At 39.1% G+C, this 20,878-nt stretch overlaps 1 protein-coding gene across 2 annotated transcripts in view; it reads left to right on the forward strand.

Annotated features, from left to right (window-relative positions):
- The first annotated feature begins 3,771 nt into the window (after window positions 1-3,771).
- The window catches only part of LOC126162471 (transcription elongation factor B polypeptide 3), a 150,094-nt gene continuing 132,987 nt past the window's right edge, over window positions 3,772-20,878 (forward strand). For both annotated transcript variants that reach the window (XM_049919004.1, XM_049919005.1), the window contains exons 1-2: window positions 3,772-4,076; window positions 8,578-9,862. In XM_049919004.1, coding sequence (XP_049774961.1) covers window positions 4,008-4,076; window positions 8,578-9,862 — 1,354 coding nt within the window. In that variant the 5' untranslated portion in view covers window positions 3,772-4,007. The remainder of the gene's footprint in view (window positions 4,077-8,577; window positions 9,863-20,878) is intronic.

A 20,878-nucleotide genomic window follows, 5' to 3' on the forward strand; every position in this document is an offset into this window, starting at 1 on the left:
TAGATCCAATATACAGGGTTATTACAAATGATTGAAGCGATTTCATAAATTCACTGTAGCTTCATTCATTGACATATGGTCACGACATGCTACAGATACATAGAAAAACTCATAAAGTTTTGTTCGGCTGAAGCCGCACTTCAGGTTTCTGCCGTCAGAGCGCTCGAGGGCGCAGTGAGACAAAATGGCGACAGGAGCCGAGAAAGCGTATGTCGTGCTTGAAATGCACTCACATTAGTCAGTCATAACAGTGCAACGACACTTCAGGACGAAGTTCAACAAAGATCCACCAACTGCTAACTCCATTCGGTGATGGTATGCGCAGTTTAAAGCTTCTGGATGCCTCTGTAAGGGGAAATCAACAGGTCGGCCTGCAGTGAGCGAAGAAACGGTTGAACGCGTGCGGGCAAGTTTTACGCGTAGCCCGCGGAAAATTGGCTCATGCCAGAACTGGAGACCGACAGCGCCGACTTCATCTTTCAACAGGATGGTTCTTCACCGCACTTCCATCATGATGTTCGGCATTTCTTAAGCAGGAGATTGGAAAACCGATGGATCGGTCGTGGTGGAGATCATGATCAGCAATTCATGTCATGGCCTCCACGCTCTCCCGACTTAACCCCATGCGATTTCTTTCTGTGGGGTTATGTGAAAGATTCATTGTTTAAACCTCCTCTACCAAGAAACGTGCCAGAACTGCGAGCTCGCATCAACGATGCTTTCGAACTCATTGATGGGGACATGCTGCGCCGAGTGTGGGAAGAACTTGATTATCGGCTTGATGTCTGCCGAGTCACTAAAGGGGCACATATCGAACATTTTTGAATGCCTAAAAAAACTTTTTGAATTTTTGTATGTGTGTGCAAAGCATTGTGAAAATATCTCAAATAATAAAGTTATTGTAGAGCTGTGAAATCGCTTTAATCATTTGTAATAACCCTGTATTTGCAGCATGGGTATGGTTCCTAACTATCTGTTCTAGGTAGTTTTCAGATGTCTTATCATGCCCACCATTAACAAAACTGTAATTTTCCCAATTAATTGTTGGATGATTAAAGTCTTCACTGATGATTACAGTATGATTGGCGAACTTATGTATAAGCGAACTGAGGTTTCCTCTAATGTTATCTATTACAACAAGCGATGACTCTGGTGGGTGACAGAAGGATCCAGTTATCATTTTATGCCCACCCCTGATACTGAGTCTTGCCCAAACAATCTCACATGCAGCTTCAGTTTCTATCTTGGTGGATCTGAGTTTCTTTTCTACAGGAACAAATACACCGTTTCTATTTCCCTTTTGCTTATCCTTCTGGTGTACACTTAAACTTCCCAGAAAAATCTCACTATTGTCAATTTCAGGTTTCAACCAGCTTTCTGTACCTAGTATTACGTGAACTTCACCGCTCTTCACGAACACTTCAAACTCTGGCACTATGTTGCAAATGCTTCGGTAGATTGTCATTAGAATTGTAATACTCTCACTTGTGTTACTTCTTGGTTTCCTACAACTATGGTTATATGGATTGGATGGAGAGTCATCTAATCCAAAAAGCACTTGTGTTCATCCCACACACAGTCAGCCACCTGAATAGCAACCTCTGATGTCTAGTGCACATCTGACCTATTTAGGAAGACCCTACAGTTCTCAACCCTACGGCGCAAGTCCATGAAGACGCAGTCTAGCTGCTCACAGGATGGACAAAATCTGTGGTTCAGTCACTCTACTCGACACCCAAAGGGCCACGATCACACTTTGTTGCATCCTGTTCCCTCAATGGCTGCTGGAACAGCCTCTTCAACATGTTGAATGGGACCCCAAGGCAAACATACAGAGTGCACCTGGTGTCCTTTCCTGCAATTGCTGTCATTTTCCTAAGAGGTACCATCAATTGCTGAATGTTTGAACTCCTGGCAATTAATAGACCCCTACTGTTTTGCGTTTGCCTCCTCCTTACGCTGGACAAAACAGGTTTCCCCAAAATAGGTGCAGTGAGTCTCATTGGCACATTTTCAGTTTCAGTGAAAGACAGCACCACAAACTTGTTGGTTAGGGGGATCAGTACACAACCCTGAGTCCTCCCTGGTCCCCGTCCACATTGTTCAGGACGCCTAGATCTACCACCGACATGCCACTCGGAGTCAAATGGATGAGTAATGATAGATCTTGTACTTTATGCAGGGGAAACAGTATCCACTGGAGAGGATAGTACATGAAGTATCTCTGGTATAGATACCTGAGGTATATGACTCTCAGGAGCTCTTTCAACACACTGATTTGCAGCAGCTGCCAGTCGTTTGACGGTAGCAAGAGTGATTTCCAGCTGCTTACAAACGTCACCCATGTCATTCTGTGCTTGAGTACGGGATTTACATTGCGACTGCATTTTGGCTGATGCGATGTATTAAAAAACAGTGAACAAATAACTTTAAATAAATCCCGCTGCTTATATTTTAATCTGCTGAGATAAAAGTTACTAATTACCTGTAAGAATTGAAGCAGATACATAAAACGAGATTTCTATTAAGGCAACACAAAAACCTGTAGTAAAAATGACTAGTTTCCAAAAACGTTTTGATGTTAATTATAGTTGTTGGCAAACTCGAAGACAGAGTTAATTTACGATAAATGCAGATAGTATATAGGTCTACTCCTGCTTAAGGGAAAACTAGATGTAACACAATATGTTAGAATATCTGCTACAGTAACTAAATCACAAATGGTGATTTGCTACAAGTTATGCATAGATTATGCAAAGGAGAACGGTAGCTTCTCAGAATTCTAAAAACACATGTTTGTTTGCGTTGATATACAATGACATTCTTGGGTGGTGTATTCTTTGTCTGAACTGCTGATTTGCTACGAAACAAATTACATATCTAAAACACTCATACCAGTAACTTATGAAAATAGTTTTGTAAGCGTCCGAAAATTCTCAAGTTAACTTATTTCTCACATCATTGTACAATGAAATTTTCTTTTGAATGAGGAAAGGCCTACTGTACCTAAATATTTTAAAAGAGCACCATTTAATTTAAGAATAAGATTGATAATAGTCCTCGTTTATTGCGGCATTCGTGAATGTGCGAAATTTCACAGTAAATCACAATACATGGGGGTATGCAAATTTAGAATTTTAAATCGGCAGACCATTTTGTACACACGGTCTCGCGCAAGGGAAAATTCCTAAGTCATGTTTTATATACAAATAAACGTGCGTATTTCACGCGTTTTTAAATTAGGTGATTCTGTACATACTTGTACACTGGCGTGCCGACGAGGAACGCTGCAGTGAAAGTTTATCCCGATCAAAATCGTTAAAATGTGCAGCACCAACAAAGCACGTCTTCTGCTTGTTGCAGCTACCAATGCACTTCACAACACTTTTTAAATATTGTATCCACATATACCTCTGAATGTACTTGGAAATTTATATCATTGTACGATACTCAGACAAGACTCTTGCAACAGCAAGTTCAGAATATGGGACGTCATAATACTCAAATGCGTGAAAAAATATCCTTTGCTTAAAATGGATCGCAAATTACACTCATTCTGGTCATCCAGTGTTTCATAGTGAGAACAGAACTCTTTAAAGAGTTGCCGGCTTACTGGTCTTGTAACTAATAATGAACTGAGGCTCGATGAGTACGATAACTGCGGTACCCAACTGTGGACAGTATTTATTTCCTGTTCTACTGCGTGTGAGCGGGGTGGAAAATGTGAACATCTATGAGGTAAAATCACCTTTGACTATGCATTGGAGCGTCTATGGAGTCAACTATGTTTGGAGAAATCTGTGCCGTGGTCTGATTTGATAAGGTTATGGCAGAAAAGTAGAGGAAAATACCGTCGTCATAAAAATATATATACTATCATGTATCCCTAATGGAGTAGATGGTCACGATCTGTACCGCGAGAATGACGAATGTATGACTGTCAAGTCGTACTTGGAAACAAAAAACAGTTAACTTTGACCTCGTAAGGAAACAGATGTTACAACAAAATGTCGGTTGTCGATGTCATTCGACATTACCAACGCAGCATAGAAAAATGCCAGGAAGATGAGGAAAGGGTGAGAATAACACATATTAAGAACTGCAGGACGCAAACTGTGTATATCATATCTCCTGTTGAAAAAACATTTCGGAAGTTATGTTCCTTTCACGTTTAATATGCGTTGGTAACAGACACTGCTTGCAGTACGAGTTTCTAGTAGTAGGTGCCCAATGTTTTCCTTGACACCATTTACTCAAGATCCGTAACTTGTTTTTGGTTGTTACATAAATTAACCAGCACAATTTTAAAATAAGACACGTCGGGAATCATGCAATGTCAAATCATTTGTAGCCGTGGAATAATGTACACTTTACTAACACAAAAATTAAACCATAGCCTCAAACCTATTTCCTGAAATTATGTTCACCCTCTTTACCTCACAGAAAAAATAAAAAAAATATAAACACTGTCATGTAGGAGGATTGTTTTTCTAGTATAGTGTATCGCACATGGTGTTGTATTTGAATTTAATTTTGTGTACATTTTATTTTGCCTATCTGTACTACATCTTTGAAGTTTTTCACGTAATTGTTTCATTTAGGCTGGTAATGCGAAAAGCATATAAACGCTTCAATTTAAAAAAATTATTTGACATTGCATGCATGTCACACAGAATTTCAAGCAATAAAAATGCGTACTTTGTTACCTCCCAGCATTCAAATTTTTCCTGTAGTGTAGCGGAAATGATAAACAAAGCCAACACCAGAACCACAACCAGTAGCCCCTTCACTGTCACTTTTGGATAAAGGTCTCCTGTACGCATTACTGTATGTTATGGACTGCGTCTATACATTTCCCTGTTACTCCTGTGTTATTTTTAACGTCTTTTCACCATCTTTGAGCAAGCAGAATGATGGCCATCAACAAAACATAGATGGATCAACATGCTCCACTAACACACAGTTGCTGTTCATTTACCCAGTTTCAGGATGTAAACTTCCCTTAGAAAGTAGTTCTGATGATCTGAAATCTATTTGCTGGTCTCTTTCAGTCCTGCACATCTTATTAACCTAATAAAGTATTAACAGAATGTGTATCATTCACATGTAAAATCTTCACAATAATGACTTCGGTTCAACCAATGCCTTGTTTATGAAGTACTATTACTAGATTTTGTTGAAATTTAGTACATGAAGTTCAATGAGCATTTATTGACGTTCATTACTTCATTCCATAATTTCAGTGTGGCTTGCAAGTGATCCATTGTTGTATTCACTTTTAAAGTATACATTTTCTTCAGTTGATTAAAATCCAATGCTGTTTTTTATGCAGTTGGTGGTGAGGTGAGCAAATATTTTGTACATTGTGGAAAGAAAGCTGATGGATGTTTTTTACTTTTATGTCTGGCAATTCCCCTTTCTTGTGAAGTAGAGCAGGTACACCGTTGTTCCATTTTGGGAAATTGTCTTCTTTCCCTGCCATTCTGTGAGGTACTTTACAAGCTCATTTAACATTACTTATCTTCCAGCATATCTATTGAAACAATACCTTAGGTGCCTTTCCATTCTTCTTACTTGTGTTGGCTTTAGGCGCGTCATCTGCTGTTGCTCTCACTATTCACTGTTTGTTGTCGTAATGCATCTCTTGAACTGTTGAGACTTTAAAGAATTCTTTGGTTGATTACATACAGTGCATAGGTGCATAATAAGTCATATATTTTTAACATCATATTGGACAAGTGTAGTAATCATTGAGTATAAATGTGTCACGCTGAATGACAAAAAGAGAAACAGTATGTATAACACAGTATACATGATGAGAAACATTTTAACAAATATAAATGAGATACGCTTGATATATGATAATCAGTGGATATAAATGTATTGTGAAAATAAAGCAAAACAGTATGATACAATAACATTTTTGGAAAAGCTAAAGTGATATAGTTGTCATATCATACAGCACCTTTAGAAGTGTACATCATTTTTATTATGTATTTTAAATTATTCTATTGTGTAGAAGGATTTTTGTTCAAGCCACCTTTCCGTAATATTTCTGAAGACGTTCAGTGATACACTGTGCTGTAAACGGTAACATTTCAAATAACTGTATCCCTATGCATGTGTAACTATTTTTTTTAAAGTTTAGTAATTGGTATGTCCATCATCTGCTTTTGACATGTTATGTATAGACTCTTGAAGTTTATGGCTATCTTTGTTTTCTGTCATATGCACCAAGCAGCTGAGAATAAACAGCGATGCAACTGTCAGTATTTTGAGCTCTTCAATGTAAAAATTCTTTTTACTCCAGAGGAATTGTGCTAAAACAGTACTGCTTATGTGAGATTGCTGTGAAAAAAGTCGTAATAGGAGTTCAGCAGTATCTGGTGTGCCACTCAAGTCCTAAGTTTAATTAATTAGCATATAGGTAACTCAGGCTAACTTTTTGCATACATATTTAGTGTCAGTTTCTCAAATTAATTTTTGATCAATATGAATGCCAAGAACCTTAGTTGAGGTACTACAGTTGTTATGTAGGCTGAAAAGAGTATATATAGTTTTAGAGTGGTTAGTTTGTAATTCATTTGCTCGAAACCATATACAGAATATTCAGCATTGTTCTGCACTTTTTTTTCTGTTTGAGTGTGTCCAAGGCCCTATCAACTGTAACAAAGGCGGTGTCATCTGCATTTAATATGGAACTACAGTACTTGTCATCATATTCGACAAATCATTTATATAAATGCTTGTACAGTTTTTTCTTTGTGGTTGTTTACTATGCTGTTTGCTGTCTTAACTGATGAAGTGTGGTGTTTGTCCATTGCAGGTTACTTTCTTATTTTCTTTGTACCTCTTTTGTTTTTGCTGTTTCTGTTACCTATTTTTTTAATTTTATTTCTCGTATGCTCTTGAAGTCACTTAGATCACATTAATTCAGTGTATGCTATTGTTTTCCTATTTTCGTGGCCCATTCTTTAATCTATTTCAGATTTTCTTTTCTGTTTGCTTTCTTCATACCTGCAAAGTATTTTACTGTCAATGTAAGTAGTTTTGTTAGATAATATCCCCCCCCCCCTTCCCCCATGCCTCTTCCATCTCATATTTCAAAGAATTTGAACTCTTTGCTTAATTTAATCTGGCAAACGGTTCTGTTAAATAATTGTCATAATCCACATTTCCGACAGCCTGTCTGTGGGATGCTTTATTTCTAGCTTAGTATCCATTTTTACTGTGCATCTTGTGGGTCTATGACTGATTACAGCACAAAAGTGGTTTAGGAATGCTACATCCTGTATAATTTAGCTGTTGTTTAATGAGATGTGAATAATTTTAGTTTAGTTATTTTGCCTTTGACAAGCTCATTTTTTATTTCTTTTTTTAATGAAAAACTGTGTTACAGGCAAACATATTCCACTAATGTAAGAGCTCTTGTTGTTTTTGATATCAAAACTGAAGTTTCACATCAAAGCATCATTTTGTAGTTTTTGTCTTACTTTCATATTAGCATCTCTGATTGTTATCTTGTAGTGGTACTTAATTCCATTTATCAGTAACTCCAACACACAAATATGTTGTTGGATGTATATGATGGGAAGTCTTATAGAGGTGTGTGTGAAATGGATATGTGGGCTTATGTACATAATGTCTATAAATCATTACGGAAATACTGAAGTGTCAGATTCCACCTATCTGCTTTGATCCATGATGTCATCAGTATGGCGGAAATGGCTATTCTAAGCGCCTACAATATGACGCCTATGATATCACTACGTACACACAGCAACAAACACGAAAATACATATAAATAAGACAATAACATATCCCTCCAAAAATACAATCAAACTAATGGGACAACCGTGGGAAATTGGGGGTTTTAGGGAGGGGACAAGCTAAATATAACAATAAAAAAAGAACCACAATCCCAAAACACAGAAGATGACAAACAAAAAAGATAATTACAAAATCTACAGGAATCAGACACTTCCGTGACCTATATAGGTCAACTATAACTGCTCATACGAAAAAACCAACACCTAAAACTATGAAAAACAAAATCCAAAGCACCATCACACACACACACACACACACACACACACACACACACACACACACACACTTATGTCATGGGTCAAAGCAGATGTGTGGAATCAGACGCTTCCGTTGACCCATAAGTACGGATGTTTACCAAATGGTTTCTGTCAAATAGGCCTCTACCAGTTGCCTTTCTCATCTTTGTTGTATGCACCAAGTGTTCCTTATGTAATGACCACATCCTCAATGGGAAATTAACTCATTAACAACTTTTTTTTTTTTTTTTTTTTTTTTTTAAAATCCCAAAATTCAGTTAAAGATCTGAGTTGCATAGATGCCTTTTGAGATGTATATCTTTCCCTAAGTTATTTTTAACCATTTGTTTCTGATTACTGTTACATGTGATTCTTTCAGCTTTATGGAAATATAAAGTTTAAAACACGCACACGTGTAGCGTTTTACTTTACACATATATTTTCTTGGGGTGTAATCTTATCATTCAACTTCTGTTTAAAAGTATTTTATGCAATATATGTTTTGTTACAGATGTTGCACTGCATCAATAAACTATGTCGCCTACCAATAACGGTTCAGCTTCTTAAGGAAACTGGTGTTGGCCGTACTGTAAATGCATTAAGGAAATATGAGGGGCAGGTTGGAGAAGCTGCAAAGTATACTGTGATGAAATGGAAGCAGATGGTTGCTGAAGAAGAGTCCAGTGATGATGATGGAGAAGAAGCTGGAGATGAAACTGGAACTGAGATGCACACTGAAGAAATTGATGAAACAAATGCTATAGATGAAGAAGACGAAGAAGAAGAAGAAGAGGAGGAGGATGATGGTGATAGTGGAGGTTACACTGTTTTGGTAAAGGAGAACAGTAGGCATAGTCACAAAGAGACTCACAGTAAGAGCAGGAAGGATGAGAACCACAAGACAGACAGTAGTAGACATGAATATAAGTCACTCAAGGACAAAACACACAGGGATGTAAACAGCAGCGAAAAAAAACATAAGGACAGTCATAAAACTCAAGATTCAAACACAAGAGAGAGACATTCACACAAGAGGAAGAGAGACTCGAGCAAAAATCACAGACGTGATGAAAAAAGAAAAAAGTATGATAGTGAGAATGAAAACCTTTCGGATGAAGGCTCAGAATCACAAGAAATGCTAATTGATGAGCGAGTGACTGAAGCAATTAATGCAGAACGTTACACAGATGAAGAACAGGAAGAGGAAGAAGGTGATGGTGATAATGATGATGACGATGACAGTAATGATGTCAGCGACCGTGACAGCACGTTATTGGCTCCAGAGCATGGGTCGCATTCAAAGCAGCACAGCAGCAGTTCAAGTAGTAGCCACCATCACAAACATCACAAAGAGTCACACCGAAAACATGATAAACATAAAGAAAAGAAGGTCCACAGTAGTGATAAACATAGTAGAAAGAGTGATAGTGACAAGGTAAATGAAAGGACAGGTGCTAGTGACAGCAAAGAAAAACATTCAAAGCATAAAGATCATAAACATGAACATAAAAATAATAAACATAAAGTCAGTAATAATACAGGTGATCTGAGGAAGGAAAAAAGTGAAAATGTGAAACAAAAAACTGATAGTGTTTTAAAGGACAGCAATTCATCAAAAACAGATTCCAAAAAAAAGACAAAGGAGAAAACAGATAGTGCATCAAAAACCAACACTTCACACAAGCACCATAAATCGTCTGATTCTAAACCAAAGGAAGTGAAAGAGAAAAAGATAAAAAAATCTGAACATGTCAATGATGAGGATGATGATGTTGGTGGTATTAGTTCCATGTCAGGTAGGAAACTTGTATATTTTTCAGCTCTAGTAGAGACAGTGAAAGAAGATCCCTGACAGCAGACAGCACTGTCACCAGCTTTCAACTGTAAAGTGCAAATAGCTGCAAGCAAAAACAATAAAGCTGTGACAACACTGAGACGTTGTCACAGAGAGATATACAAAATCACGTGACATGACTGAGGTAGATGCAAGAAGCAGCTGCACCATGTCCTTTGCAGTTATCAGGGATCTTCGTTTGCTGACTGTGCTGTAGAGGAGTGGGAGTGGTGTGTGTTTTAGTTATTTATTTTACAAGGGTTGCCCAGAAAGTAATGCACCATATTTTTGTTATTCAACAGTTCTTTATGGAACATAATGAGAATTAAACACATGAAAAAATGTAACAATACCAGAGAAGGAAAGTTGCTACTCAGCATATAGCGGAGATGCTGAGTCGCGATAGGCACAACAAAAATATTCACACAATTATAGCTTTCGGCCATTGAGGCCTTTGTCAGCAGTAGACAAAAACACACACACACACACACACACACACACACACGCAAACAAAACTTGCACACATGTCTGCAGTCTCAGATCTGAAACCACACTGAGTGTAGAGAGAGAGAGAGAGAGAGAGAGAGAGAGAGAGAGAGAGAATGTGTGTGTGTGTGTGTGTGTGTGTGTGTGTGTGTGTGTGTGTGTCTACTGCTGCCAAAGGCCTCAATGGCTGAAAGCTATAATTGTGTGTATATTTTTGATGTGCCTATCGCGACTCAGCATCTCCGCTATATGGTGAGTAGCAACTTTCCTTCTCTGGTATTGTTACATTCCATCCTGTATTTTCCATTGTTTGACACACGAAAAAATGATGTTTTATCTACACACCCCATTTTTTCACTTTATCTCCATTCTGTTCTGTGGCATTCTTCCAGCGCAAAACAAGGGCGTGTATGCCCTGTTGGTACCAGACTTTGACCTGGTGGCGGAGCCAGTGTTTCACTGTTTGAATCACCTCCTCATTGTCCTCAAAATGTCATCCACAAATGGCGACCTTTAATGCCCCAAACAGGTGGAAGTCTGAGGGGGCTAGGTCAGGGCTGTCAGGTGTGACAGCTATGACAGCTATGGATGGTCTCCCTGACTGCTGCAAATTGTGGAGTTCTGCCAGACTGCCCTCTGATGACCTTACCCTCCGTGCCCAGTGACTGACTGTACTTCTGTTGACAGCAGATGCTCCACAGACTTTGCACAAGCGTTTGTGAATATTCGCCACAGTTTCTTTCTCTGCAGTGATAAATTCAGTGACAGCATGTTGCTTGTAACGTACATCATCTACAGACGCCATTTTGAAACTGTTCTGCTGGTACGCTATTTGTCGAAAGTGACGGAAACTTGGCGCGCGCTCTCAGGAGAATTCAAATAATACATATGTAATGTTGTACATTGTTTTCAGCTGAGAAGAAAAAAACGCGGTGCATTACTTTCTGGGCAACCAACATAATATCATCATCAACAAACTCAGTGTGTACTCAGTAGGACACTAAGCAGGTGGGAAGGTGAAAACGCCACAAAATATGCAATATTATGAATCAACAATGCCCATACCACTGCGTTCTAATTTACATAGTTTTTTGATGTTCCAATGTTCTTTGATTGTGCTAGTATAGGTTTGTCTGACTTAAAAAATTGAAAATATTTGCCTCAATCCTTTTTAATTATCGTCTTTGATGCTAAGTGATATAAAAAGGTAAAACACATTGTGAGGATTGTGGCATGGCCCCCAGAAATGTCTCAAAATTCATTCTCCTTCTGCCTTCATAAACTATTCACATGATCAACGGCCTTGTGAAAGCCTTTTATCCGTGAAATGAAAACAGAAATTAAGGTACCAAAGCACAGATCTGCTGCAATTGTAACCAGACTCTCCTGTTATAATGCTTACAGCATATCCCTTGAGGTAGGTGGTTAAACATACTCACTCGGATGTGGGAGGTAAACATGATTATATGCTCATGAATCACCAGCTTAAGTTGTGAATCGTTGATGCTAGTGTTGTCTTAAAGACTATCTCTGCTTTAAAAAAATTGTTTCCCTAACACATATGTACAAGAGTTATATGATCTCGTATACTACTACTTCCCCACATTGCTGGAGGACGATGATGATGATGATGATGATGATGATGATGATGATGATGATGAAAGGAAATAAAAGAAATTTAAGACTCTCTGCACTGATGGATCTTGGCTAGGAGATTCTTTAGTCTTCTGTCTTTATTTCTCTGTCGATGATATGAGTGTATGTATACCTTTACCTGGATCAGAATAACGACAGTTGAGCATTGATGAGGGGTGGTTGTTTTGTTGTTAAACGAAAGGACTATCTGGCTCTGGTAGCAACAACTCTGTGGTTCTGTACTGTGTACGTTGTATGTTCCCTATTAACATGCAGTATTGAGTTCACTTTGCTGGGTCATAACAGCCTTATCACTTTCCCAAGGGATTTCACAGTTGGCTACCAAATACCCCAGGAGAAATGCGCCACTTGAGAAATAAATCGTGGAAGAATAGAGATAGCAGAGTGATATAATAGTTGGGTGCAAGGCAGATGGTATGATCAAACTCATGCTCTGGCTGTTGTTGCTGGGGTAGCTGGCCTTATAAACAACTGTCAGGAGCATTGTTGTTCTGATCCAAGTATAACAAAAGCATTGTGTACAATCCAGTATTCGGAAGGCAATGGAGAGCCGGCCGGAGAGGCCGAGCGGTTAAAGGCGCTACAGTCTAGAACCGCACGACCGCTAAGGTCGCAGGTTCGAGTCCTGCCTCGGGCATGGATGTGTGTGCTGTCCTTAGGTTAGTTAGGTTTAAGAAGTTCTAAGTTCTAGGGGACTTATGACCACAGCAGTTGAGTCCCATAGTGCTCAGAGCCATTTGAACCATTTGAAGGCAATGGAGCAGATGAGATGTGAAAAGGGCCTTGAGAAACTGTGACATATCTGGGTCTATCCACAGAGGCTAGTTAAAGTTGCTTTGATCTGCCTTCATATAAGGCACTATCCTTTAACTCAACACTTTCTTCTCAGATGAGAAGGCCAAACTCTCACTATTTTTAGTATTTTGCTCTTTATTAGCAAAATCATCTTTGATTTGATAGAGGGCTTGCCTTCTATTTTTAATTGATTATGAGAGGATTGTCCTATTCATCTCCTGCACCACCACCTTGAGAATTGCAATGTATGGCTTATTCCATTTTTTTTTTTTTTTTTTTTTTTTTGGGGGGGGGGGGTCATCAGTCTACTGACTGGTTTGATGTGGCCTGCCACAAATTCCTTTCCTGTGCTAACCTCTTCATCTCAGAGTAGCACTTGCAACCTACGTCCTCAATTATTTGCTTGACGTATTCCAATCTCTGTCTTCCTCTACAGTTTTTGCCCTCTACAGCTCCCTCCAGTACCATGGAAGTCATTCCCTCATGTCTTAGCAGATGTCCTATCATCCTGTCCCTTCTCCTTATCAGTGTTTTCCACATATTCCTTTCCTCTCCGATTCTGTGTAGAACCTCCTCATTCCTCACCTTATCAGTCCACCTAATTTTCAACATTCATCTACAGCACCGCATCTCAAATGCTTCGATTCTCTTCTGTTCCGGTTTTCCCACAGTCCATGTTTCACTACCATACAATGCTGTACTCCAGACGTACATCCTCAGAAATTTCTTCCTCAAATTAAGGCCGGTATTTGATATTAGTAGACTTCTCTTGGCCAGAAATGCCTTTTTTGCCATAGCGAGTCTGCTTTTGATGTCCTCCTTGCTCCGTCCGTCATTGGTTATTTTACTGCCTAGGTAGCAGAATTCCTTAGCTTCATTGACTTCGTGACCATCAATCCTGATGTTAAGTTTCTCGCTGTTCTCATTTCTACTACTTCTCATTACCTTCGTCTTTCTCCGATTTACTCACAAACCATACTGTGTACTCATTAGACTGTTCATTCCGTTCAGCAGATCATTTAATTCTTCTTCACTTTCACTCAGGATAGCAATGTCATCAGCGAATCGTATCATTGATATCCTTTCACCTTGTATTTTAATTCCACTCCTGAACCTTTCTTTTATTTCCATCATTGCTTCCTCGATGTACAGATTGAAGAGTAGGGGCGAAAGGCTACAGCCTTGTCTTACACCCTTCTTAATACGAGCACTTCGTTCTTGATCGTCCACTCTTATTATTCCCTCTTGGTTGTTGTACATATTGTATATGACCCGTCTCTCCCTATAGCTTACCCCTACTTTTTTCAGAATCTCGAACAGCTTGCACCATTTTATATTGTCGAACACTTTTTCCAGGTCGACAAATCCTGTGAAAGTGTCTTGATTTATCTTTAGCCTTGCTTTCATTATTAGCCGTAACGTCAGAATTGCCTCTCTCATCCCTTTACTTTTCCTAAAGCCAAACTGATCGTCACCTAGCGCATTCTCAATTTTCTTTTCCGTTCTTCTGTATATTATTCTTGTAAGCAGCTTCGATGCCTGAGCTGTTAAGCTGATTGTGCGATAATTCTCGCACTTGTCAGCTCTTGCCGTCTTCGGAATTGTGTGGATGATGCTTTTGCGAAAGTCAGATGGTATATTGCCAGACTCATATATTCTACACACCAACGTGAATAGTTGTTTTGTTGCCACTTCCCCCAATGATTTTAGAAATTCTGATGGAATGTTATCTATCCCTTCTGCCTTATTTGACCGTAAGTCCTCCAAAGCTCTTTTAAATTCCGATTCTAATACTGGATCCCCCATCTCTTCTAAATTGACTCCTGTTTCTTCTTCTATCACATCAGACAAATCTTCACCCTCATAGAGGCTTTCAATGTATTCTTTCCACCTATCTCCTCTCTCCTCTGCATTTAACAGTGGAATTCCCATTGCACTCTTAATGTTACCACTGTTGCTTTTAATGTCACCAAAGGTTGTTTTGACTTTCCTGTATGCTGAGTCTGTCCTTCCGACAATCATATCTTTTTCAATGTCTTCACATTTTTCCTGCAGCCATTTCATCTTAGCTTCCCTGCATTTCCTATTTATTTCATTCCTCAGCGACTTATTCCTACAGGGATTTATTATTTTTTTATGGCTAGCAAGACTTACATAAATTTACTAAGTTTGGTTGAAACTGTTCCAGTTGTTTGAGTTAAGCTGATTTTTTATGTATCATCATCTTCCCATCCTCTGCTCAAAAATTGCAATGTGAGCCTTACTCCCCAGTTATATTTGTTTTCAGACAATAAAATGTGTGTGCTCGCGCGCGCGCAAGGGCGTGGCCCCCCTCCCCTCACACACACAACACACAAAGTGACATCATATCACACAGACTGAGGTGTATGTAATTTACTTGTGAGCACTCACTGCTTTTTCTCCTCAGCACGATCATCCACTTTGATTTCCATTCTTAGTCCTCTTACTGTGTGGAATAACTCTTTAAAGAAAGTACCCAGAATGGATGTGCAACATATTTAATATGTGCTGCATATCTGCTGTTTAAATGTTGGTTTCGCATCCAGGGCTGAGTTAAATTACAATGTACATCCATCTCTTTAGTAAGTCTGGAAACTGACATGCCAGTTGTAACATATTTGCTTTAAGAAGCATTTTGTTCCAAAATAATTATACTTTTATTCTTATTTATGCTTACATATAATTTTTGTTCAGGGATAGGAAAGAAGGGATGCAGAGAGAGAGAGAGAGAGAGAGAGAGAGAGAGAGAGAGAGAGAGAGAGAAGAGAGATATGGCATGAGAATATGTACTGTTTATTTTTCACATGTATCCTGATATATTTTGTGTTCCTTGGCCACACTTGCCAGGGAAATTATGTATGGATTCTAATAACTTAATCATTGAGAGCCATAATCCTATTCTTAACCAGCTGAAACAAACGTGAATGAAGCAATTGATTGGAAAATAGTTTATGAACCTGCTAACAGTGAAATACCAAAAGATTCTAAAGGTAGTGACTTTATCATGTAAATTGAAGTATTCCTAATTAACTGACTCAGCAGTCTCATTGGTGTTCCCCTCTCCATCCCCTGCCCATTACAATGTCTTTGTTCTCTTGGCTGTTGAACGGTAGGTAACGTCTCACTACAAAAGGTCAAATAATGCAAAGAATCACAAAGAATCCAGGATGTATGGAAGATTTTGAAGTATTGTCAGAGGGTAGACTTGTGTTTATTTTTTGGGTAAACAAATTATTACTTCACAGATGTCCTCAGGCTAAAGGATATTAAAACTTCAAAAGGAAAGTTACTAAAGGTGTCCCCTCCATGGTTTACACCTAGGCTGAAGCTTTGCCTGGACCTTTCACATGGTCCTAAGGATTTGGTTAACCCTGCAGCTCTCTGCTGTCACTTCCTCTCGATTCTTGACATGTATCGGGACCATGAAGTGGTTTACACTGACAACTTGATGGCTGATGTTCACGTTGGCTTCCCGTATAATCGTAGAGGACATATTGAACAGCACTCCTTGCCAGTGTTTTCACTTCAGAGCTGGCGGCCATTTCTCATGCTCTTGAGTGCATCAACTCATGCCCTGGCGAGTAGTTTCTTCTCTGTACTGATTTCTTGAGCAGTCTACAAGCTGTTGACCAGTGATACCCCCACCATCCTTTGGTAGCGACCATCCAGGAGTCTATCTATGCCCTGGAACAGTCCAGTCATTCCATGGTGTTTGTGTGGATGCCAGGCCATGTCGGAATCCCAGGAAATGAACTTGCCGACATGCTGGCCAAACAGGCTACACCGACACCACTTCTGGAGATTGGTATCCCTGTCACTGACCTGTGATCATTATTATGCTGCAAGGTTTTTCAGCATTAGGAGATGGAATGGCATAATCTCAGTATGTACAACAAACTGCGTGCCCTTAAGGAGACTGCGAATGTGTAGAAGACCTCTGTGCGCACCTCTTGCCAGGGCTCTATGGTTCTCTGCCCGCTCCGCATTGGCCTTACGTGGCTAACACATAGCAACCTCCTCCGTCACGAGGACCCACCTTGGTGTCACTGTGGCTCACGTATGACTGTCGTTTGCATCTTGCTGGACTGCCCACTTTTAGCTGCTCTGCGGTGGACTTTTAACTGTCCCAGCACCCTACCTTTGGTGTTGGGCGACAATGCCTCAACAGCAGATTTAGTTTTACATTTTATTCGTGAGGTTTTTTTTTATCGTGCCATCTAAGGGTGGGCATTTAGCCTTCTCTCTGAGGTCGCCACCCTCACTCCATTTTAACTCCATCGCACTTTCTTTGCATTTGTTTGTCTTGGTGATCGTCTTTTTCCTATATGTTGTTCATCTCACCTTGTCTCTTTGGGGTGGACATTTTAATGTGTTGCAGGGTGGCTGGCTCATCCAGTTTTATTTTTGTGATCAGCCAACCTAGACCATATGCTCTATGGTTTTAATACCTTCTTCTACTTTTCCTTGTGGTGTATGTTTTCCCTGTTTTTTGTTCGTTCCATTCATTTTCTTTATACGTGTGTTATTGGGTGCTTTTGTACCTTGAGCCTTGCAAAAAAAAAAAAAAAATGCTCTATGGTTTTAATACCTTCTTCTACTTTTCCTTGTGGTGTATGTTTTCCCTGTTTTTTGTTCGTTCCATTCATTTTCTTTATACGTGTGTTATTGGGTGCTTTTGTACCTTGAGCCTTGCAAAAAAAAAAAAAAAAAATGCTCTATGGTTTTAATACCTTCTTCTACTTTTCCTTGTGGTGTATGTTTTCCCTGTTTTTTGTTCGTTCCATTCATTTTCTTTATACGTGTGTTATTGGGTGCTTTTGTACCTTGAGCCTTGCAAAAAAAAAAAAAAAAAAAAAAAAAAAAAGGAGAGGGAGAGAGAGAGAGAGAGAGAGAGAGAGAGAGAGAGAGAGAGAGAGAGAGACTAATGACCATGTAGTCTGGTCCCTTTGTACCCCAAACCAACCAACCAGCCAATCAACTAAAGGTGTCCTACCATGGAATGTGAATGAGTGTGGTCTAAGAGCTGTCAAGTTTAGTTACGTCACAGCTTGGAATTTCACATTCCCCCACATTGTGAAGTATGAAAGGAAGAATCTCCCAGCTCAGATTTTTGCATTAGGAAGAGAAATGTGACCAGTAATGGTATGAGTACAAGCTGTTTCAGAGTGCTGACAAACTGAAGATTATCAAAAATGTGCCCCTTTTTTGTAGAGTTTTCTGTAATAAAAGAATGGGAAACAACTTATTGGTAGTTAAAGCTTCCATGTATTTGACGCTTTTTGTATTATAACTTGCATATCATGAAAGTATTCCATTTCTATGCTATGGCGCATTGATGATTTATCAAAAGCATGTGATTTTTGGTGTAACTGACTCTGATAGCTGTACCATAGGTGCAATCACAATGGAGAGGTATCTGTTGATAGGCCAGACAAATGTGTGGTTCCTGAAGAGGATCAGCAGCCTTTTCAGTAGTTGTAGGGGCAAGTCTGGATGATTGACTGAACTGGCCTTGAAACATCAACCAAAACAGCATTGCTGTACTGGTACTGTGAATGGCTGAAAGCAAGGGGAAACTACAACCATAGTTTTTCCTGAGGGCAAGAGCTGTATGGGTAAATGATGATGACGTTCTCTTGGGTAAAATACTCTGATGCTAAAATAATCTCCCATTTGGAACTGCAGGTTGAGAGCACTCAGGACGACATAATCTTCCAAAGAAACAAAAAGTGCATTCTATAGATTGGAACGTGGAATGCCAGATCTCTTTATCGTGCTGGTGGCTTAGAAAATTTAAATAGGGAAATGGGTAGGTTAATGATAGATATATTGGGAATTAGTGAAGTTTGGTGCCAGGAGGAACAAGACTTCTGGTCAAATGAATACAGGGTTATAAATACTAAATCAAATGTTGATAATGCAGGAGTTGGTTTAATAATGAATTTAAAAAAATATTCAGATAGTTAAGGGATATGAAAATTTAATAGTCATAGGGGACTGGAATTCAATAGTAGGAAAAGCAATAGTAGGAAAAGCAATAGTAGGAAAAGCTCTAGGTGAATACGGGCTGCGGGTAAGGACTGCAAGAGGAAGCCACCTGGCAGAATTTTGCACAGAACATATCTTAATCGTAGCTAACACCTGGTTTAAGAATCATAAAAGAAGGTTGTACACGTGGAAGAGGCCTGTAGACACCAGTAGGTTTTACACTGTAAGACATTTCCAGGGGCAGATATGGTCTCTAACCACAATTTATTGGCTATGAATTGTTGGTTAAAACTGAAGAAACTACAAAAAGGTAGGAATTTAAGGATATGGGATCTGGATAAACTGAAAGAACAAGAGGTTGTAGAGAGTTTTTAGAGGGAACAATTAGCAAGGAAAGGGGAAAGGAATATGGTAGAAGAGGAATGGGTAGCTTTGAGAGACGAAATAGTGAAGGTAGCCATGGATCAAGTAGGTAAAAAGATGAGGGCTGGTAGAAATCCTTGGGTAACGTAAGAGATATTGAATTTAATTGATGAAAGGAGAAAATATAAAAATGTGGAATTGAACCAGGCGAAAAGGTACACAAATGTGTCAGAAATGAGATCGACAGGAAGTGCAAAATAGCTAAGCAGGAGTGGCTAGAGGACGGTGTAAGGATGTAGAAGCATATATCACTAGGCATAAGACAGATGCCGCCTACAGAAAAATTAAAGAGACCTTTGGAGGAAAGAGAACCACATGTATGAATATCAAAAACTCAGATGGAAAACCAATCCTAAGCAAAGAAGGGAAAGCAGAAAAGTGGAAGGAATTTATAGAGGCTCTATAAAAGGGGGATGTACTTGAGTGCAATATTATGGAAATGGAAGAGGACGTAGATGAAGATGAGATAGGAGATATTATTTTGCATGAAGAATTTGACAGAGCACTGAAAATTACCAAACTGTCAGTTTAATAAGTCACAGCTGCAAAGTACTAATTTGAATTCCATACAGATGAATGGAAAAACTGATGTAAGCCGACCTTGGGGAATGTCAGTGTGGGTTCCGTTGAAATGTAGGAATATCTTAGAAGATATGTTAAGGAAAGGCAAACCTACATTTATAGCATTTGTAGACTTAGAGAAAGCTTTTGATGATGTTGACTGGAATACTCTCTTTCAAATACTGAAGGTGGCAGGGCTAAGATACAGGGAGTGAAAGACTATTTACAATTTGTACAGAAGCCAGATGGCAGTTATAAGAGCCCAGGGGCACAAAAGGGAAGCAGTGGTTGAGAAGGGAGTGAGACAGGGCTGTAGCCTATCCTCAATGTTATTTAGTCTGTACATTGAGCAAGCAGTAAAGGTAACAAAAGAAAACTTTGAAGTAGGAATTAAAGTTAAGGAAGAAAAAATAAAAATTTGGAGGTTTGCTGTTGACATTGTAATTCTGTGAGCAACAGTAAATGGTTTGGAAGAGCAGTTGAACATAATTGACAGTGTCTTGAAAGGAAGGAATAAGGTGAACATCATCAAAAGCAAAATGAGGATAATGGAATGTAGTCGAACCAAAGCAGTTGATGCTGAGGGAATTAGATTAGGAAATGAGACACTTGTTATTTGGGCAACAAATTAACTGATGCTGGTCAAAGTAGAGAGGATATAAAATGTAGGTTGACGATGGCAAGGAGAGCTTTTCTGAAGAAGAGAAATTTGTTAACATTGAGTATAGATTTAAGTGTCAGCAAATCTTGCTGACACTTGCAAGTGATTTGCAAGTAGAAACAAGTCCATTACGAGGATGGCTTAAAGCTGGATTGTCAGTCTCTCAGATAATGTAGTAGATGGCAATAAAGTGTGTATAATGTTTGTGGCAACAGAATGTTTTCCTTTTTTAACTTTTCCAGGAATTCACAAAAAAACTTTCACTTATCTCAGAATGCCATTGCCCTATTTATTTCACCTCCTTGAATGTGATGTGTAATGGTGTAACATGTGATGAAGGTCTACATCAACCTACCACAAGGACAGTTTTTCAAGAAATGTATGGAG

Source organism: Schistocerca cancellata, chromosome 2 (assembly GCF_023864275.1).
Source record: "Schistocerca cancellata isolate TAMUIC-IGC-003103 chromosome 2, iqSchCanc2.1, whole genome shotgun sequence".
NCBI lineage: Eukaryota > Metazoa > Arthropoda > Insecta > Orthoptera > Acrididae > Schistocerca > Schistocerca cancellata.